Consider the following 22444-nt stretch of genomic DNA (forward strand, 5'->3'; position numbering starts at 1 on the left):
TAGGTCACCATTTCTCCTCCCTGAATCTTGTCGGGGGCAACATGCAGATTAGCTTGTCTCAGGGCCTCGACCAACTGGCCGAGCATATTATTTAGCATGTCTGGGTCCCTGCCGCTGAGTAAAAGGTCGTCCATGTAATGCACACATCTTATCTTGGGAAAGGATTTCCGTAGGGGGGCCAGTAGGGAATCAAGGTAAATCTGACACATAGTGGGACTGTTGGCCATACCTTGGGGCAGCGTTATCCACTCGTATCTGAGATCAGGGCTTTCTTGGTTAATGGTGGGTAAAGTAAAGGCGAACCTATGAGTGTCCTCTGGATGCAGGGGGATTGAGAAGAAACAGTCTCTAAGATCTATAATATAAACTGGCCAGGACTGAGGGATGGCTGAGAGAGCTGGCAGCCCCCTCTGGACCGCCCCCAGGGACTGCATCTGCGCGTTGACCGCCCTTAGATCATGGAGCAGCCTCCATTTGCCAGACTTTTTCTTAATTATAAAAATGGGGGTGTTCCATGGGGAGGTTGACGGCTTAATGTGTCCTAATCTAAGTTGTGTACTGACTATTTCTGACAAGGCTAATAGCTTCTCCTTAGGCAGGGGCCACTGAGGTACCCAAACCGGATCATTTGACCTCCAGGTGATTTTGATCGAAGTGGGTAGGAGAGCTTCTTCAGCGGCCCCTAAGAAAAACCCAGCCCTTGCCTACCTTTTTTGTTCTCTACTGGTATTGGGGATGTCCGACCCTGTAGGGCATTGCCCAAGCCTTTGCCGGGGGTATATCCCTGGTTCCTGAGTATATCCTTAGCCTGGGGGGAGCAGTTTGACGTAAGCGTGACATCCATCTGAGTGAGGATGTCCCTTCCCCATAGAGACACTGGCAACTGCAACACAAATGGTTGGAAATGGCCCTGATGACCCTCCTCATCGCACCAGAACAGGGTTGAAGCACTAACCTGAGGAGCTGACACCATCCCCAGGCCCTGCAGCGTGTTATCTGCAGTGTTGGTGGGCCAGTTGGAGGGCCAATCCTTTCTAGAGATAATGGAACGGTCAGCTCCTGTGTCTAGGAGCCCTGTTATATTCTTGCCATTGACCTTAAGTGAGAGCATGGGCCTTTTATCAAGTATTATATGGAGTCCCTCGAAGACTTCCCCTGAGGAACCGAAACCTTGACTTTCTCTAATTTTCTGCTTTGAGGGGAATCTCTTGTGGAGACTGGGGAGCAGCAAGAGCTGCGCTATCTTGTCTCCTTTATTGATTACCATAGTACCCACAAGAGATTGAACCATAATTTTAATGTGTCCTGTGTAGTCTGAGTCTATGACCCCCGGGACTACTATGAGACCCCGAAGGGCCGTGGAGGATCTCCCGATCACCAGACCCACGGAACTTTCGGGTAACGGTCCCTTAAAGGTGGTTTCAACCACTTGAACACCCATATCAGGCACTAATATAAGTCTGGAGGCGACACTGAGGTCCACACCTGCTGACCCAGGGGTGGCCCTTGTTGAAGGCTGCCATCCTGAGCTGTCCTGTCTCTGGGGCGGGGGCCCGCCTGTGAAGGGGGCCCCCTCTGGCCGTTTTTTGGCTCTCTAGCATCTCGTCCACAAATACGGTTGCCCTGAGCATCAAAGACCGACCTACACTCCTCAGCTTTGTGTGATCCCCTCTTGCATCGCCCACAAACATATGGTTCTTCATTCCTAGGGCGAGGCCTAGCATCTGCATTGTTTGGGCAATGACGTTTAATGTGTCCTGGCTCCCCGCAGGCAAAACACCCTTTAGCCTTACATTCCCCTTCTAACCCGCGAGGTCCCCTCTGCTGTACAGCCGCGGCCAGGAGAGCAGCCACTCCCGAGTTGGAGAGCGGCCCCCCTATCTCTCTGCATATCCTAATCCAGGCGTTGAGGTCCTTGTTCTTATGAGGAGCTATCGCTGCCTTGCACTCCTTTGTACATTGCTCAAAAATCAGCTGCCTTACCAGCGGTCGAGCCACTCCCGGATCAGAAAATATCTTATCGGCAGCATCTTGCATTCGGGCCACAAAGTCAACAAATGGCTCTGTGGTACCCTGAATTATTTTTGAAAGACACAAGGAGGCTGTTCCGGCACCACTTACCTGCTTCCAGGCGCGGAGCCCTATGGCATTGATTTGTTCATAGACAGCGCCGGGGAACTGAGTCTGATCATCAGCGTGCCGACCTTCTCCCATAAGCATTTCCTTGTTCCACCCCCGGTTTCCCCGACTGGCGTTTCTCTCAGCCTGCTCTGCAGAGAACTCTGCGTACCAGGCTCGCCAATCCAGGTAACTACCCGAGGGCAGACACGCCTTTGCCAGCTGAATCCAGTCTGCGGGGGTGAGGGGCCCAGAAGACAGGTTCTCCAGCATGGCAATGGTGTAAGGCGCAGTCGGCCCAAAGGTTGTAACTGCATTTTTAAGTTCTCTAATCTGCTTTATCTCAAAAGGCTCCCATGCATTACGTCCCTGGCCCATAGCTACTTGTACAGGAAATATCCCGTAGGGGCCACTATCTATTCCAGGTGGTGGATGTACCTCATGAGACAAACATCCCCCCTGCCAAAGCCGCCTGTAAAAATACCGACCCGCCGGCGGCGGAGCATAAGACGGCGGCCATGATTGGGCGGAAAATGGGGGCCCGTGCATCACTTCCTGTTCTGGCGAAGGGGAAGGGAGCTCCCGGGCGGCCGCCTCGCGGCGAGGGATCGCCTCCGGGAACAGCCCCCAAGGTGGGGCGGAAGGCTTCGCCTCCCTCTCGCGCCGGGGAGCGCTCAGGAGCTCCCTACTCCTCCGCAGACCAAGTTGAGCGGAGCGCAGTTCACGGCGCAACGCTGGGAAAGAACCCTGCGACTCCTTATCGAGCGACTTAGGCTCCTGACAGCTGGTCTCTTTGGCCTCCTTGCCATTCAACTTTCCCTCGTCCTCGGAGTCAGACGACTCCGAGGCTAGAGCCCCGTCCTTCTCCTTAGCATCTTTGTTCCCCTTGACGGGCCCCTCTCGGGAGCTCCCTGACTGGGCCTGCTCAAATACCCTGCGTACTTTTGTACTTTTGTAAGCTCTTGAGAGCTTACACACACACACACACACACACACACAACCAATAAAATATACAAATAGGATTCACACACAGGAATCAGTAATAGGACATTGAAAACACAGTATTAAGTGGACCAGATTAATTGGACCTTTTGAAGGTTGACATGAGATGAATTTACTGAGAGGGAATTACAGATACAGGAAGCAAATGAGAGAAAGTCCTAGCTCAAGGGTAACAGCTTGGAAGCAACACCAAATTAAGTCACTGATAGAAATTCCTTTCTGCAACATTCCTTGGTTGAACAGCAATTTCTCCAACATTAAAGACCACTTCAGAGATGTATTTTGAGTAAAAATGTATGAAACGAATAAAGAAATTAGTTTTGTGTGTGTTGAGTATCTTGAATTCCTATGTGTGTGTCGATGTCCGCTCCCGGCCGGCAGGAAGGACACACGACAAAGTCTGGCAGTGGACAACCTTTTCTTTTATTTTTCTTCTCCGTACAGCCTGCCCTGGGATCGCTCCCAGCCGAAGCCTCCTTTGGTCCGCTCCCCGCGGCTCCTTCTGGGCTTCTACTTCCGGGCTTCTTCTTCCCCCCCAGGGGTGGCACCAGTATATATACGGATACAGTGTCCAATCATGTTAAAGTAAGCAAGGCAAGCTGATTGGCTAACATCATCAGTTGCCAGGCAGACTATATTGTTGAGCGGGTTGCTTACGCGGTAAGCAGGAAACTAACGTGCTCGATGGGAGGGGTAATCTACCTCAGGCTTTACTCTTTACTACAGGCCTCACGTCCGCCAAGTGAGGCGACTGGGCTCGGGGCTGCGGCTCCCAACACCCATTGAGAGCTACAAAGTTAGTACCCGTCCAGGAGCAACTTCATGCCATGACAAAGCCAGGAAACAATCACAAGCCATCCAGTTACTTGGCTGAAATAAAGAATGGGAGCATAAAATCTGGAGAACCAAGCAGGACCTAAGTCAGGAGGGGCTGGCAATCAGGTGAAATTATTTGGGCTCCTCGATGGCAGATGGGAGGTGCCATTTTTACAAGAAAATTAAATGACTAATACAGTTTCTGCAAGATCTGAGATCTTTCTCTTTTAAAAAAGCAGTGTTTATAAAAAAAAAAAAAGCCAAAGTATTGCTCACATGTCACATTACATTAATAAAAATTCACCTTTGAGCCATGTTTAGAAGACAGATTGAGAATGTTTTTGTTAAACATAATGGAGGCTCTATACACATTATGGAACTTCTGTTCTGCAGAAAACCTTTGCGATCCACCATTCTTTAAATATTTTTACTACAGACACAGGCCAATGGTTTGCAGATACTGTTTATTAGAATTTGCTCTATAGCACAAATAAGCAAGCTTCTTTTCAGTTTAAATACAAATATCACCTATGTTGATTAGTGTTCTTGTTCTCTCTTAAATTCCTTTTCCCGAAAATGATGGCAACAGTACTTTGTTTATTTTAACTTGGCCCATCTTTCGCAACCTAGCTTAATTATTTTACAGACTTCCTTTTGAAATAAATGGGCTAGATGATCGGATGATAGTGACAGATTTTTGCCATTTCAGTGACATATGAAATGTATCGAGTTCTCCTCTGTGCTCCTTTTGTCTCCTAACAAATTCACTGTTAAAGAGTTAGCAAATAGAATCTTATGAATTCAAAACAAAGAATGCCAATGTGACCATAAAGAGCTGACTTACACAAATGTTTAGAGATACCTGTTTTATAGTTTAAAATGCAGTAAAATTGTATACTAAGGTAGAGCTTAGTACTAGTGAAAATAAAATAAAAACGTTCTAATGAACATAAAAATCCTAACAATAAATTTAATGAAAATCTTTAAAATTTTATTTCATCTAAATTTGTTATTAGACTCAGTTGTTGTAAGAAGCTTTGTGAGCCTTGGCTGATTCAGGGCCACTTGAAAATCATGTCAGTTTGAAATGAATCTGCGTGGGTGTCTGTTAATAGGAGAAAAAACAACTGGAACCTTCCAGAGGCCCTTTTAAAGATGGCACCACATCACAGAAAACACCCTGCCACAGAAGACATACCAAGAGGAAGATGATTCCTGCTTTTTTAGTCCCAGAGTCTCATTTTGGAGTCCTTTTATTTGTATTAATAAAAACAAGTCCCCCAGATATAAATTCCTGTAAAATAACTCCAGGCTTTATCGCTGGACATGAAAAGGTATACTAATCAGATTTTAGTTCTCTTACTTAAAGAGCTCTTCCTAACATTAATAATTAACCAGAGAACTATTTATCCAAATTCTTGAAGCTCAATTGAAAAGGAAGAGCATTTCCCAAAAGTTGTATCCATGGTTTAACACCACCTATAGCCATGGGCCTGTTGGGAATTCTTTGTTTTTTAATCTTCCTGGAGCAAAGTTGGAGTCAGGAACAAACGTAAGTAAAACAAAAACATCTTCATTTTACAATTTTCTTTCCATGATGAGTGAAAAAGTAAATTTAACAGATTGTGTTAATTTGAAAATCATTTTCTTTTTCTGAGTTTCAAAACCATCGTTTCATTTCTGAATGGAAAAGTGATGGAAGCATTTTCATTTGATGCGTGGCTAACAACATAGCTTTTGTCAGTTTGTTGTTTATATAAAAAAGAAGGAGGCAATTATTCAAATTCTTCTTTCAAGAAACTGAAAGGCAAACCCGAAATCATAATCTTTCTTGGCTTTTAATGCTTATTCATATTGGTGTTAGTTTTCTTTGTATTTGCCCTGGAGTGTACACAGCTAAACCAAAGTTACTTGGAGCCAATTCTAAGGCTGTGATTTGAAAATTTATTGTTGCAATTATTTCTATGTTTATGAACTCATTCTTTACAAATTTTAGTATCATTGAAATCCTTAGAGTTTTAAAGCATGCCTTATAAAAATCAATCTTCTACCTAGAAATAATGTCTTGGTACAGAATAGTAGGTTGATATTATCTAATGATATTATCTATTCATTTTATATACAAGGTAAGTCCAGATAGGGGAGGTGATTGGTTAAAGGTCCCATTGCCAGAGACAAAGGTAGGACATTTATTAAGCCCTTCCGTTTACTCTTTTTTTTTTTTTTTTTTTTTTGTCTTTTTCCTTTTTATCAGTGCCAGGGATCGAACTCATGATTGCTTGCTTGCAAGGCAGACGCTTACGCCGCTGAGCTAAATCCCCAGCCCCACCTTCCGTTTACTCTTTTAGGTTTTTTTCCTTGTCATAAACAGCATTTTTCTGTCACTCTCTTTACCAGCTGGCCATTCATTTTGGACAGGTGAGTAGTAGAAACTCATAGAGTCTGCGATTGACTTCACAAGAGTAAAAGAAGTGTTAGAACCTCAAGTTGTAAGATTCTTAGGGGGGTATTGTAAATTCTTTCAACTGTGTTACACTGACTTTTAATTGAAAAAAAGCATTCTCTTATTTTCTCTGAAAAAGCAAGAGCGTGCAACTTACAGCATGCTAATCAATGACTTTAATTGATTGTTTCAACAAATATTTATTGAGCACCAGCCATGTGGTAGGCAGTGAGGATGTACCAGATGGGAAAAGACAATTCCTAAAGCTTGCATTCTAGTGGGCAAGCCAAAAAACTAAATGGGGAAACCAATGAAAGAATGAATAAAAAGAACAACCAGTTACAGAATATGAAAGAAACCAATAATGGAGAATAAGAAGGTAACAAGGGGGTCCCTAGAAGAGTGGACAGGAAAGGTCTCTTCGGGAAGTGTTACTCAAACAGAGTTTGAAGGCAGTGAGGAAGCAAACACAAATATCTGGTAGACAAACACACTAGATGAAGGCCAAATGTCTTGGTTTCTTTGCTTGCTGCTGAGACAAAATACCTGATGCCCAAAGTGAAAGGAAGAGAGGTTTATTTGGCTCACAGTTTGAAGAGGTTTCAGTTCATAATCATCAGGCTCCAAGGCAGGGTAGCAAGGCAGAGGCACATCCAGAGGAGGAACAGCTCACAGCAGGTAGAAGGTGGGAAGGCGCCAAAGCAGCAAAGAGTGAGGCGGCAACAGCCCTACTTCTGTCCCTTGTATTCTAGCTGGGCTACGCACTGGAAGTGGGGGGTGGCACCCACACTCATGCGCCTTCCCGTTATCCACACCCAGAACTATACAAACCAATCAGTAGACTAATTCAATAACCATGTACCTTTAAGCCCAGTGTTACACATTCTAGATCCAGCCACCTCTGAAAAGCCCCACCTGTGACTGCATAAGGCTTTAAGGAACATCTAGACACGAGCCATCTCACCAACGTAACATTCTCCCCACTCTGCAAACTCTGGAGCCTGATCCTCTGCAGCTATTAAAAGAAGTAACTACGAAATTCTTCCTATGGATGATACATCAATAAGGACCGAAGTTTGATGAAGGATGGTCCCTAGAGCCATTGTTTAAGGGCTGCTAACCACCTAGTAGTTTATGTCTCATTACCACCAATAGACAATGAAAAACAATAGCAAACTGGAAAACCTAGAGCCTCTAAGAATATTGACATTGAAGCAGTCTTTGTTCCTTGATTTTTTCTGATTGCAAAATGCTTCATAAATTCAGTTCAAAATGGCTTTTAAAGCTGTTGATTCTGGAAGTAGACTGCTCACAATGAGTTTTTAATTTCTATAACTTACCTGGGGCAGGCGTATTCTTAGCTTGTTCATCTTTGTACGGGAACAGAAGACCTTCCTCACCAAGCACACAGATGTAGCAACACAATGAGTTGTATGTATAAAAAGTATTTAGAAGCTGCCTAGCACACAGGAAGGCTTTAGTAAATGTACCTTGTCACCATTCCTCCTTGCCTGTGGTTCCCTGCTAAGCACGTATGTCAGACAATGGTTAGAAATCTGGAGTCTCAGGTTCTGGTAAGTGACTCCCCTTTAGTTATGTAGAAAAACTGCCAGGTCCTTTAAAGGATTTAATTGTTGCCAACCTAATTTATTGCTACTAAAAACTTGCTTATTTTCGAAGAATTTTAAAATGCTCTAATGTTGCAGGAGACTGAAAAATTCTTCTGGGGTATGTGAGTGAGTGTGGACTCCAAGCCGCGTTAATTACCACGCCTTTTGGGATTGATAAACAATTCTTTCTTTGTAATAATACACAGCAATCACTACTCAAATTAGATAGTTTTGGGGTATATTATCACTAATCTAGTTAGTACTTGTAAGTTTTCATTCAGTGAGACAGTGAAACAAGCTACCCTTTTCAAAATGTGTTTTGAAAGCTTGTAATAGATCTATTACCATTGTTGTATAAAATGTATGAAAAACAATATTGAGAGAATAGTCTATGGTCAGGAAGGTACTTGTGACCTTCACCTCAGTGATAGGCATGATAATTGAGATACCTGACTATGCAACCCTGGTTCATTCAATTATAAGTCTTGTGCCTTAGTCAAATTAACCTCTGATCACATGACAAATAGGAATATTAGTGCTACATCACTGACTTATTCTAAAGATTAAAGCTATCCTATATAAAGTGCTGACATGGGTTCTGATATACAACTACTGAGTTACTGTTGTTATTGCATTGAAGGCTGCTGCTGCTACTGCTGGGTTCCTGCAGGTCCTCCAGCATTCACTATTTTCATTTCAGATGCACTTTTATTCTGTCTGTCTTTAGCCACTCATCAATATAATGCGAAATCTTAGTGAAATTGGTGAATCTTATTATTTATTGGCTACTAAGCATGCTGGGTACTTTCATAAACATGCTTTTATTTAACCCTAGCAGCAGCCTGATGTTTTAAAAAGTGATGTATTCCACAGGCGTACTATTTTGGCCTCAGAGATTAGTGACTTTTATATTAGTCACTCAGCCAGCAGATGGCAGAGCTGGAGTTCTAGTCCCTGCATTATTTATTTATTTTGGGGGGGAGAAAAAAAATGAAAGACACTGGCTTACAGTTCTAGTCAACGTCATTAAGTCCTCTCAGCTGCAGGAAGGCCACGGGAGGGAGGCGTCATTACTGCCTTCCTAACAGTAACCCAACCCCTAGCTCTGTTTCTTTGCTCTTAATTCCAAACTATTTTTTCTTGGAAACTATGTTGAAATTCTCATAGATCAGAAAGTAAATTTTTATTTTAATAATTGTAACTTGAAATAGTCCATTTTAAATTGAATCTCTCAAGGGTAAAGAAAGCACATCTGAATTTTACAAAGCGTTGTACAAAGATACTGCAACTTTTCTTTTTCTCTTTCAACAGATACGTCATTTCAGCATCAAAAGTATTGCGAGTTGGAGCATCTGAAAATATTGTAATTCAAGTTTATGGATACACTGAAGCATTTGATGCTACAATCTCTCTTAAAAGTTATCCTGATAAAAAGTTTAGTTATGCTTCAGAGTATGTTAATTTATCACCAGAAAATAAATTTCAGAACTCTGCCTTCTTAACAGTATGTTTTTATCCTTCATTTTCTTTATATGTGTGAAGTATTTTTAGTAAAAACGTGAACATTTGAATACTGATAATGTAGATATTGCATTTGTACCACTCTAGCACTGTGTGACTAGATGTTTATCAACCTCTAATAATAGTGAATCAAACAGAAAATTCTAAACAGAATCATATCTTCTGGGCCAGGGATGTAGCTCAGTGGCATAAGCACCAGTGAGCACAAAGTTCTAAATTCAATTCCCGGTACCAAAAAAAAGAATTGTGTTTTCTTTTGAACAATGCATGTCAATGTTTACATTCTCCCTCCCAGAAAATAAAATTGTGCTAATGTGAAAACATGTGGATGTGAATTAAAAATGCTCTGTTGCTATGGAAATTATCATTATAGAGGAATTAGAGAAATACGAATATCAATGTTGATCTGTGGTATATTATAAAAATTTAATGGGTGCTATTGAATGCTTAAACTCCAATAGTCTACAATTATACTCTTTAAAACTAATAAAAGTATTAACTACTAAGTTAAGTAGTTTTCACTGTAACCCCTAATTAATAGAACAACTTTGATCAAATAACTCTTATTTACATACTGTATATTATACATTGCTTAGAGACATGCTTTCAACTGTTTTCTTATTGCAAATTCTGATACTTAATGCAAAACAAAAAAAATTAGAGCGTATCAGACTTGGAACAGGGTTTCGATCAGTGTTTCTCTAAAATGAGTTCTTTATTTATAAAAGAAATTAAAAATCAAAATTTTATAGTTTTCAATTAAAACTACATTGAATTTTTAAATATTTTGAATTCATTTTGTTAGCTTATTTTTATTTTAATTATGTAAAAGTAATAACCATAAGATTATACCTAATTTTAGGTTTGTGTATATTTTAGTCACATTATAAGTTATTTTTTTTATAAAATTCTAAATAATAACTATAAACATAGAGTCTGCCATATCTTTTATGCCTTACAAGTGATCTAAAGATATTCTAACCAACATAGGGATTCTTTCATTAATGTTTTTATGGTCAATATCCTGGTGTCTTAACAGATACTTCCACTGACTTGTGAAAAGTAGATGAAGGTGAGAGGACTCATACAAATTACTACACAGCATAGGCTTTCAATTTTCCCTTAACGTTATAAAGTATGTTTCTTTGCCAAATATTTGATATCATGCTGCAGTCTTTTAAGTGTGTAAGTCCACTGAGTGAAGTGTCAAATCTTATTTACCAGATGTTACAAGTTAAACAAATCATCTTTGCTCTGTAATTTTTTTTCTTTAAAAGTAGAAAAAGAACTTAGAGACACTTGGAAAGCAATTTGAGTGCAGAATAAATGTGAATTTTTTTTACTGTTTTCCAAATTTCTACGATAAATTCATATACCTAATCCTACAGCAGTTGGTTTTAGTGATTAACTGTCATCCCATATTTCCAAAGGCTAAATTTTTATAAGAGCAAGTTTTTCCCCTTTTCTCATACATCATTATTATTAAATTCACATGTCATTGAACATAAAGGGGACTTTTGCAATTACATACACAAATTGGAAAGTGTGTGTCCACCCAGTGAAAGCAGAAACGAGTGATATAATACTAACTCTCCAAGGCAACACTCAAGACGCCATCCATGTAGAGGGAATGAAAAGTGCGAGTTAACCCAGTGAGCTGATTAATTGAAGACTTCATATGAGTTTCTATAGTAGTAGTTTTATTAGTGTGTATAAAAATTAGGAAACACAGAACCAAAAAGACTTTCAATTGCTTAAAACTAAATTTTAAGATAATAGACACTGAATAGCTATGAACATTAATTTTCCCCCTCTCTCCTGTATCACTTTTTACAGACTCAATTTTATTCTAATGAGATTAAGATGATTGCTGGAAAGTTGATGTGTTTTATAACCTTAGAATTAGTGTACTCTTTCTCATCAATGTTTTCTTTTACAGATACAGCCTAAACAGTTGTCCGGAGGACAAAACTCTGTTTCACATGTGTATTTGGAAGTTGTATCAAAGCACTTTTCAAAATCGAAAAAAATGCCAATAACCTATGACAATGGATTTCTATTCATTCACACAGACAAACCTGTCTACACTCCACACCAGTCAGGTAGAGTGTAAGATGTTTTTTCCTATGGGAAGGGGTGTCTAGGGAAACTGACAGTATATTTAGTTTTTAATACCTAGAATTGCATAGAGACAGATTTCCATCTTGCTCTAAAGGCACTCAACTTGTAAGAACTTTTATATTTTCCAACAGCGTTTTAAATTTAAATTTATAGAGAAATCACTAAATTGCAAAATCAGTTACATTATCTGCACTATGAAATACTTCCAAGCAGGAAAATAGAAGCTTTTTAAACATTGTCACATGTTGTTGCTTATGGAACAATTAAAGGCATAATTGCACATACAGCAAAGCATTTATTATACAACCATGTTCATAAAGAATTTCATTGATCCTGATGATGATCCTCAAATTGGGGAAACAAATCCAAGCCAGTGGGATTAATATTTCAGCAAAGAATGAACTAGACCAAAGAAATGCACAGATATTAATTTCCAAAGGGCATCTGCCAAAGAAAGTGCATGACTTTATCATTCTTCTGTTAGGAATGAAAAGGGTGGTGGTAGAGGAATGCCTGGATTTAAAACATGTCATCAAAATACGTGGTGAATGTTTAAATTTTTAAAAAATTTATTATGGTGAAAGAGACGCTGCCATTAATCCTGCTAAAAATACTCTCCTACACTTGGAACACACTTATCACATCGTTCTTCACATTCTCTGAAGCAGTTCTACAAATCCTTTTCATGAGAATCTTTATGAGAGGCGATAAAAGAAAAGTAATACCATGAGTGCTGCTACAGAGTACTCGCCAACAGAAAGGCAACTTAGAAAAGCATTGTGGTGCATCCTCATCCACTTTATTCACTAGATCTGGCACCGTGTGACTTGTGGCTCTTCCCCAAAGTCATGATGACTAGAAAAGATAAATGTTTTGAACCCATTCAGGACATTGAGGCAGCCATCACAGCAGCAGACACTCAGGCAAGAGAACTGCTTCAGAATGGTGGCATAAGTGGGTTTAAAGCAGGAGGAGCATTTTCAGGGAGGTTCATGGCAATGTGTTTCTACTATGCCACATTTTTTAAAATTCAGTATTCATCATATTTTTAATCACACTTTGCATTCTGAATGAACTGAAAGACACAGAAAAGAGTGAATGCCGCTCATTATATATATATGTGTTTGCAAAGCCTCCAATTCCCTCATCTCTCTTTCTTAACATTATTGATTTTAGAGTATATCAGAGTTGGAATTATGAGAGACTGATGTTTCATTCATTATATTGGTTGGGGAAGGACAGAGAAAGGGACCAGCAAATTTTGTTGAAAAACCGCAAATGGTAGAAAGCTGCTAAGTGTTGGTGCACCTGATGACAGAAATGAGGCAGGTGGGGGCTCTGCCTGGCGTATCTCAGAGCAGCTCCTGTTACAGTCTGCTCAGAAAGGAAGGCCGAGAGGTCATGGGATATTGCTATCAGCTAGAATACTATTGCCAAAATACTAACATGTCTTGGTTACAAAAAGATGATTTGCCTTACAGGGCAATACATTTGGATCCTCTAAAGCTTAATCATACTCAGAATTAAGCATAAACTCACTCTTTTCCTTCTCTTATATCAGAGAATGCTTTGCTGATTGAGTGCTGTTCACACTGCCTAAAACCTAATTAGGTACATGGTCTAATATTCAGAGCCTGAGACCTTTCTTAGTTGTCAAGATTCTTCTTAAGGAGGTCCTCACTATTATTTTTTAGGACTTTAAGAAAATGAAGCATTCTCAGCTCTTCTTATAGTAGAGGAAATCCACAGGATGCCCTTAATATACTGCAGGCACATTCACCAGGTCGTTAAGCATAATGAAAAGCAGATCCTGGAACCTGAGTACCTAGGTTCAAATCCCAGTCTGAGATGTTATTAGCTCTGTGATCCCATATCAGTTAGACTTTCAGAGTCCCACTTTCCTGATTTGTAAAATAAAGATAATTATATAATTTCCTTCCTAGAATTGTGAAAATTAAGTAAATTCATATATATAGGGGTGGGACTTAAAATAATGCCTAACAAATAATAAGCACTACTTATAGTAGTTTCCATTACTACCTAATCCATGGAATGATGCAAAACCTTTTTTGCACAAAAGAAAAGAAATTACTTAAAAATAACTTTTAAAAATGTGATGTCGGGTGTGGTGGCACACCTCTGCTATCCCATTGAGAGGCTGACGCAGGAGGATTGCCATGAGTTTGAGGCCAGCCTGGGATACCTTATGAGGTCAAGGCTACCCTGAATTATATAGCAAGATCCTAACTCAAAGAAGTGATTCAGTCTTACTGCTCATAGTTCTAATGTCCTGACACATTTAATCTGCAGTCTTTAGTGTATCCACCTTTAGGACTAAGATTTAAGTCTCTAAGCCTTTATAAGATAAAAGATGTTAAACTATTGACCCAAGTACCTCAGCCCTCTTCCCCAGCTTCATCACCTACGGGACTCAAGATCCTCGACCAAATCTCAATGCAGTTGCTTTCTCCACTTCTTCCTCCTCCACATCATTGCCGGATGTGCCATTATCGCTGCCCAGTACTCTCTTCTGCCCTCTTTTGCCTTGTTAACTCATACGCCAGCCTTTATGTGACCCCAGGCCCTGTGGAGAGCGGTCTTTTCTAAGCTCACTAACTACCACTTCAGTTCTGTCTCTGTCTGTCTGTCTGTCTGTCTCTCTCTCTCTCCCCCTCTTCCTCTATTTCTTGGTAGTGCTAGAGATCCACCCCAGGGAGCTGCACCACTGAGCCACATCTCTCATTCCCTCTGTGCTCTACTTTCAGGAAGCCAGGCAGGTGTCCTTTGTAACACTTCCCACTCCTGAAATCTCACCTGCACTTCTCTTTACCCCTCTTCTCCACTAAGACGTCTGTGCCTCCTTTCTTTCACTACTGTATCTCAGCACCTAGCATGCTGTCTGGAACATGGATGGCATTCAACAGTTTCTTTAACTTAATAAACCCTATTTTTAGCAGGAAAATTGCATTGATCTTGCCTTTGGTAATCATTGCTGTGGAGACAAGATTAATGATCTTAAACACAGGCTGGGTTAGACAAATACAAATCATAGAAACAATCATAAACGTTTATTGATTGCTTTTATGTGCTGCCCTCTGCAAAAGCATTGTTTCCTTCAATGCCCACAACTACACTGCGGAAACAGGCTAGGATTCCCGTGTTAACAATGAGATAATCAGGTTTAGAGAGATTAAGTATCCAACTCAAGGTCACATGAGAAAGTGAAAGAGGCAGGAGTTTTGGATTCCAGGGCCTGTGCTCTTAACTTTGGTGGCATACGGCCTGTGTTACTTTCCCCAGTGATGCTGAGGCCTGGACAGAGTGTGTCCTTTAAGGGAGAAAGAGTCAAGGCAGAAGACTGGTGTGAGAGAAGGCAGAGAGCAAACTATGGGAGATACACTGAGCAGCTTGCTTTTATCTGTGTCTTAGTAAAGTCTTTTGGGGGGGCAAGGTTTTGCACTAAGGTACATCCCTACCCCTTTATAAAATTTTTATTTTTTCTCTTGAGATAGGGTCTCACTAAGTTCCTGTTATCCAGTCTGGGTTTGAACTTGTGATCTTCCTGTCTTAGCCTCCCAGAGTGCTGGGATGACAAGTGTGTACTGCCACACCCAATTTAAACTTGGATTTGATGTAGCTTCTTTGTAGAGCTTTGTATAAAATACTGACCCTCTAAACAGTATTGAAATTACAGTACCATCAGTTCTGTTTTATAATGTGGGTAGAGTTTTGGCCATGGAATGATTTGAACATCAGCAAAGCCCTGAGAAATTACACTGTGTCATTGAAAGGGGCTGGATTGGTGTGTACCAAACAGCGAAGAGCAAAAAACTAAGCAGAGGCTTTGGTTTAAAAAGTAAAGATCTTGTATAGTATTGATAACCATATTATTAAGTTTTTGTTGGATAGTTGAACAGAACTGTTTGCAGTCTCGCTATTTGAATGCGTACTTTGTATGCTTCACTTTTGTAACTTGAACAACTATCTCTAAGAGGACAATATGTAATTCTCAACTAGTGATTTCTTACTGTTCATTTTTTTGAAATAATGTATTATGTCTACCCTTTTTCTGTTTTTTTTCTTTAAAAAAAAAGTAAGGATCTATCAACTGACAGAAAGAAATGAAAGGTAACAGCACTGAGTCCTGGCATCACTCATTTACCAATGAGAGGAAAATCTTTGGATTTGCTCAATAACTGTAACAAAAGCATATAATTCAAAGCTGCTTTTAGTACTACGAACTAATTTGGGGCCTTGTTGGTTTTTGTAAGTGGAAGAGAGAACAAACCTCTGAATCAAATGCCCAGGTTTCCATTAAAAATTTTAGTCCTGATATAAGACAATATATTATGCTTCCAATTACCACTATTTAGCTACTATGAGATTCATGATAAATAATGGCTTAATTACCGAAACAGCTAATGTTGTACGATGGATGTCTTTCCAAAAATTGTGAGTGTATTTCAACAAAGTAGATTCTACTTTATTTTTTTTTTAATATTGGAGTAGATTCTACTTTAAATTGGCCAGAAATAGCTCTTTAAGAAATGCCAGGGGATTCACTTTAAAAGAATAGTCATGTATATGTCAACAAACTAATATTTTTCTCCTTTATAATGTGTGTTTTCATGTGTGGATTATGTGTTGAATTTTTTTTAGGGGGTACTGGGAATCAAACTGTGTGTTGAATTTTTAAAGTGAAATTTGTCTCTTTTAAGGGTGATTGTTTCAAAAATCAAAATACCCTGTGTTAACAGAATTTTTTGATATCAATTATTTTTCCAGTAAAAGTTAGAGTTTATTCGCTGAATGATGACTTGAAGCCAGCCAAAAGAGAAACTGTTTTAACTTTCATAGTAAGTATTTTAGGAAAGAGTTCACCACTCATTCTTCTGGACAAGTGTCTCCTTCCATAACCTTTTCCTCACTCAGCACTCAATTGTTCAACGTTTCATAAGCAGTTATTATAGATCAAAATGAATATAGCTGTGCAGAGCTATGGACATTTGCAAAAAACCTCATTAGAACGAAATATTGCAGTTTGAAGAATTTTGAGGTAAATCATGTAAGTATGTCCCTTGGTGATTTCCTTTTTAATGAACACTCAGGTATCAGTAAGAAGTAATTTAATATTTATTTTGCACAAGATTTTTTATTTGTATAATTTTGATAAAGAATTATGTAATCCAGAGGCTGAGGCAGAAGGATCTAAAGTTCAGAGCTGGCCTCCGCAACTATGCAGACAAAATTGAGTGAGATGAGGGCTGATATAATTCTTTTAGGGAATGAAGTGAAGGAATCCTTGAGCTGGGTCTTAACGAAAGGAATTGATGTAGGTTGCTTTAAAACAGTGCAGGCTGTCTTTCATCAGAAACAGCATTGAGTTAATCTTTGGGGACAGGAAGAGGTAAAAAAATAGAATCTTTTAAAAAGTAAGAATAGTATATAAAGTGGCTGAATGATGGAAAATTTGGAAGAGAACTAAAGAGAGGCAGCATCAACTCAAATGCTTTTTTGCTGTGGAAGAATGTCACAGATGTCACAGATGTGGACATCAGCTCTTCATCCCTTGTCGCATGGTTGAACTCTAGGGAAGGACAACCCTGGCATCACAGGCAGAAGAACAGATGCCAGCCGTCCCCTGTGACTCCTCAGGGAGCAGCCTGAGGAAGCTGATCCCAGGGCCACAGGATCAGTATGCAGGAAGCACCCTGAATCTTACTTGAGAAAGATCACCTTGAAAGGACTGTGCACTGCTGATAATGGGATTATAGAAAGACACTTGGTTATAAGTGCTGCTCCTTGTTCACAATAGGCCCTTTTAAGTTTTTCAGTTTGTAATTCAAGGGAAAAAAGCACACCTTAACATTCCCGCTAGGAACTTTAAGTCATGGTAAGCGATGCTAAGTCCTTTAGCTAAGGCTAAACAGCACCGCCACGTGTAGTTCAAAGGTCAAAGCCTCATCTTACCATTTCAAACACACAGGGAAGCATATGGAAAAGCGTTATGAGTGCTCTCAAATTTGTTTAGCCACTTAGAGAGTTGTAGCAAACTCAAAATGTCCATACTGTGTATTTATCCAATGTCTAACTAAAAAACATATAGTTTAAAGAATATTCATTTTGAACAGCTTCAAAGCAGCATAGAAAAAATTAGATTCTGATATTTGTAAATCCTGCTAATTTTACATTGGTTTCATTAAAACCATCTGGGTTCACTGTTGTTTACATTTTGTTATACTTATTTTTAAAACATGCACAAGACAGTGGACTTTCTACATAATGAGGAGAAAGTGGGGAGGTTCCAGTAAAAGGAAGGGAAGAGGCTTTAAGGGCATTTTGTCTTTCTTAACATTTAATTGAATGTTATTGTTCTGTTTTTAAATCGAAGCTATATTTCTTTGTAATAATTTTGCGGGTCAAAGATTGCATAATCATTTTAACTTTTTAAAAGGCTGTAGGCTTTAAAGACTGATATGTGGGTTGAATATCCCCAAAAAGAAAAAAAAGAACAGTTATGTGTTAAAATCTTAACTCCCACACAGCAGTGTTGGCGGCAGAGCCTTGCTGGAGGTGTGTAATTCATGGGGCTCCACCCGATGGATCAATTAAGGGAGAAGTTAGCTCTTTGAGTGGCTTTGTCCTGAAGGTGAATTCTGCCATGGCCTTCCTTGCCCTTCCCCTATTCAACCATGAGCTGAAGTAGGACCAGGGCCCTGCCACATGCCACCACCAGCCTTTTAGACCTCCCAGCCCTCAAGCCAGGTGTCAAACCTCTAACCTTTATCAATTACCCATCCTCAGTATTCTTTCATAGCAAAAAAAAAAAAAAAAAAAAAAAAAAAGAAAGAAAGAAAAGCAGCTAAGACAGGCCTGTTTGTTTTTATTCAAAGGACCCTGAAGGATCAGAAGTTGACATGGTAGAAGAAAATGATTACACTGGCATTATCTCTTTTCCTGACTTCAAGATTCCACCCAACCCTAAGTATGTACAAATAATTGGTTAATAAAGTTTTCTATAAAAAGTATATCTCAAGGGACATGCTGCCTTTGCAAAAAAGGCGATTCTGAGACAGTTCCGTGTAATCCTCAACTGTTTTCACTCTCCGTCTCAGCATCTTGTGCTTTGCTTCCTGATATTTCTTTCCATATTGTAAGCATACAATATTTCAGATATTCCATATTGTTAAGCAGATATGTGATCACAGGGAGCCACCCAGTGTTACAAAGAGGTGTCACAAGAGTGGATGTGTAAAATCTTTTTTAGTCTAGTAAAAAGACAAATCTAGTTCCTGGCCAATCACTGACTAGAAAAAGAAAAACAAATTCCTGGTAGTAGATTTCAGTTCATTCTGCATGGAATATTTTATTTCCTATTACTTGAGAGGCTGAAGCAGAACCATGTGAGCCCAGGAGTTTGGGGTCACCTTGGGCACCATAGTAAGAGCCTGTCTCCAAAAACAAAACAGAGAAAAATCCCAATACTTGTCACTTAGTCTCTTTGCATATCAAAATAAAAATGGGGAAGAAGCAAAATGTAATCCCTGGGCTTTTGTTCATTAAAACCATCAACTTGTGTCTCTGAAAAAATCTAATTGACTGTTCGTCTAAAAGGCTGGTCCTTGCTGTGGGTGTTAGGAAATAAGGTCCTCTGGAGCCTTTGTTTGCATGGACTCCCAGAAGGCACTGTCCAAGGCGGAAAAAAGTGTTTTCGGGGCTGTTTCTTCCACTGGCTTCACATGAAAGGATTTAAGAGTGTGTTTTAAAAGGATTCGATTCAATATATATTTAACAAATAGATTTCTACATCTCTAAAGCACAGTAGGAGTAAGAGATGCAAAACAGACTCAGAGAATCCACAGTTCCTTCTTTCATGGAGCTTAAAATAGAACAGGATAAATAAGGCCATGATCCCTGCAAATGACTACAATATAATTCAGTGTATACTATTTTATGATCATTTTTCTTCTGATATACAGGAGAGGGTTTTAATTCATTATACTAAATTTTTCTAACATTTTGGGTTGAAATTGGAGAATATGTACAATTGGAGGAATTTAAAAATTGTGCACTTTTTAAAGAATTTCACATGCTTTATAGTACAGACTTGGAACTACTGTTTCTCTGCTATCATCTTCTCCAACTGCATCTTGTGCCATTGCTCCTTGAAAGACTCTAGATCTGCCATGGGAGTCTGTCCCAACAGGTGCTTTCTTGCCTCCTTATCTGTGCGCTGTGGGTCCTCTGCTTGGAATGGGCTTCACCTTGCTCCTCTCAAGGGACATGCTGCCTTTGCAAAAAAGGTGATTCTGAGATGGGTCGTGTAACCCTCAATTGTTTTCACTCTTGTGCATCTTGTGCATTTGCTTCCTGATATTTCTTTCCATATTGTAATTGCTTTGCAATTTGCTTGCCTTTTTATTACCTCACTAGACTGTAAACTTCTTGAAGCCAGAGGCCTTATCATTCAGTATAATGTTTCAGCACTTCAACATAGTGGGTCAATACTTGTTGATTGATGATGATGATTATCACCATTTAATGTTAATGTAACTATAACGGAAGGATTCATCTGCATGTTAATCATTAGTCCATTAATATGAATGATTTCAATATCATAATATCTTAAATCATCAAATAGATATATTAGAGATTTGTTTTCCTAAAGGCAAAGAACACTGGATTAGAAGTAAAGGCAATTAATACATAAATAACACTAATTACATGATATTAGCAATTATTGACTACAGAGGCAATCTACATGGTAGGTGTTATTTTTCTCATTTCACAAATGAGGTGAAGTCACTTGCCCAGATCAAACCTGGTGATGAATGGAAAAAGGGTATTTGAACTCCCATGGATCATTACCTCTATGAGGACCTTAGCCTTTCTGTCTTGTTCATTTTTATTTCCAGTGCTTACTTTAGTGCTTAGTAACTTTTTTTTTTTTTTTTTTTTTTTTTTGTCTTTTTTTTGAGACAGGGTCTCACTATGCAGTTCAGGCTGGCCTTGAGCTCACTTTGTAGTTTAGGCTGGTCTTGAACGCGCAGCGATCCTCCTATCTCAGCCTCCCAAGTGCTGGAGTAACTATTTTTAAATGAAAGCTGTTAAACAAATTAGCTCCCTCTTTAAAAAAAATCCTACATTGTCTTTAATCAGAATTCCGTTTATGTGAGGTATAAATCATATCATTCTTATTACATGTTTCTAGAAATATTATTATGAATTTTGTACTATATGATGGATTCTAGTATTATGTTATCACAATTAAACTTTAAGACTAAGTCAATTTTCAGTTTATCATCAGTTCTTCAAATCAAAGCTAAGTCAAGATAAAATACCTGGGGGCTGGGAATTTAGCTCAGGGGCATAAGCTCCTGCCTTGCAAGCAGGCAGTTGTGAGTTCGATCCCCAGTACCGATAAAAAGGAAAAAGACAAAAAAAAAAAGATAAAATACCTGGGGAAAAAAAGCAGTATATGAAAAACCTAACTACTAAACAATTTCTATTATCCTAAAAATCCTGAATTATTTCTATTATTATTTAAAATCTCTTGCAAGTAAAATATTTACTCAGGCCATATCTCTTTACAATAGGAATTTAGGGGACTGGGTATTTAGCTCAGTGACATAAGCATCTGCTTCATCTGCCTGGCAAACATAAGGTGGTGAGTTTGATCCCCTGGTATCCCAAAACACGTGTGATGGTACACACCTGTTATTCCGGCACTCTGGAGAGTGAGGCAGGAGGATTACCTGGAGTTCAAGGCCAGCCTGGGCTACATAGTGAGACCCTGTCTCAAACAATAATAAATGAATATGTAGGAATTTATTATATTTCCTCCATGTAAATTAAAAAATATTTGATGACACCCATGATTTTAAGTATTTTGTTTTCACAGATATGGCATGTGGACAATTAAAGCTAAATACAAGGAGGACTTTTCAACGAGCGGAACCACCCACTTTGAAATTAAAGAATATGGTAATTTCTGACAATTGCAGGTTTGCCTTTTGAAAATATTTTTGCAATAGTTTCTTTCATGAAGATTACTAATGTAAAATCACTCCATGGTGAAGAGGAGGCTGCTGGTGTGGTTGGAAGTACAGGGTAAGGGTGGGTAGGTGTTGGTGTTGGTTTGAAGGCTTATGTTCTAGATCCAGTGGCACAGGCTAACCTGGAGGGAGCAGCCAGTCTCCGTGGACTTGGGTTCCTTGTCAGAGAGCTACAAGAGATCTAATCCCCTGCGAAGCTTGGCTTATTAAGGTCCTCTCTAGAATTGGGAATTTAGGAGAAACTATCAGAGATGAGGTGAATGAGTAATAGGAATGAGTAAGGGCGAAGTGATTCACGGCAGATTTACAAACAACAACAACAGAACAAAGATAATTGAGTTTGGTTGTCCTGGGTTCAACCCCATTTTCCTTCTAGCTCACAAATCCCTAAATAGTATTATGAGTAATGACGATTTAGGGTATTCTTCTTTTGAAACCGGTCATGTTAACTACTCATTAGCATATGAATTGCAGGTAGTTGTTTACAATGGTCTCTATGCTCTGCTATCAAATTTAACTTTCTTTTTTATTTTTATTTATTTATTTTTGGTACCAGGGATCAAACTCATGTTCTTGTATTTGCCAGGCAGGCACTTATGCCACTGAGCTAAATCCCCAGCCCCTTTAACTTTGTTTTTGCTTGCAGTTATTTTTATTCTCATGAGAGATACCTAACGATAGGGAAAAGAATAAATACTTAGCACACATTTTAACAAATAACAAGGGAAACATTGGCAAAATTTTATTATAACAAAACT

The 22444-nt window shown here is 39.3% G+C and overlaps 1 protein-coding gene across 1 annotated transcript in view; it reads left to right on the forward strand.

Annotated features, from left to right (window-relative positions):
- The first annotated feature begins 5353 nt into the window (after positions 1–5353).
- The window catches only part of C5 (complement C5), an 87360-nt gene continuing 70269 nt past the window's right edge, over positions 5354–22444 (forward strand). The window contains exons 1-6 of the mRNA XM_003479135.4: positions 5354–5488; positions 9301–9493; positions 11450–11612; positions 16417–16487; positions 18525–18616; positions 21533–21615. Of these exons, the coding sequence (XP_003479183.1) occupies positions 5424–5488; positions 9301–9493; positions 11450–11612; positions 16417–16487; positions 18525–18616; positions 21533–21615 (667 nt within the window). The 5' untranslated portion in view covers positions 5354–5423. The remainder of the gene's footprint in view (positions 5489–9300; positions 9494–11449; positions 11613–16416; positions 16488–18524; positions 18617–21532; positions 21616–22444) is intronic.

This window comes from Cavia porcellus, unplaced genomic scaffold, assembly GCF_034190915.1.
Source record: "Cavia porcellus strain 051 isolate PalLab524CR breed Dunkin Hartley unplaced genomic scaffold, mCavPor4.1 scaffold_1, whole genome shotgun sequence".
Classification (NCBI taxonomy): Eukaryota; Metazoa; Chordata; class Mammalia; order Rodentia; family Caviidae; genus Cavia; species Cavia porcellus.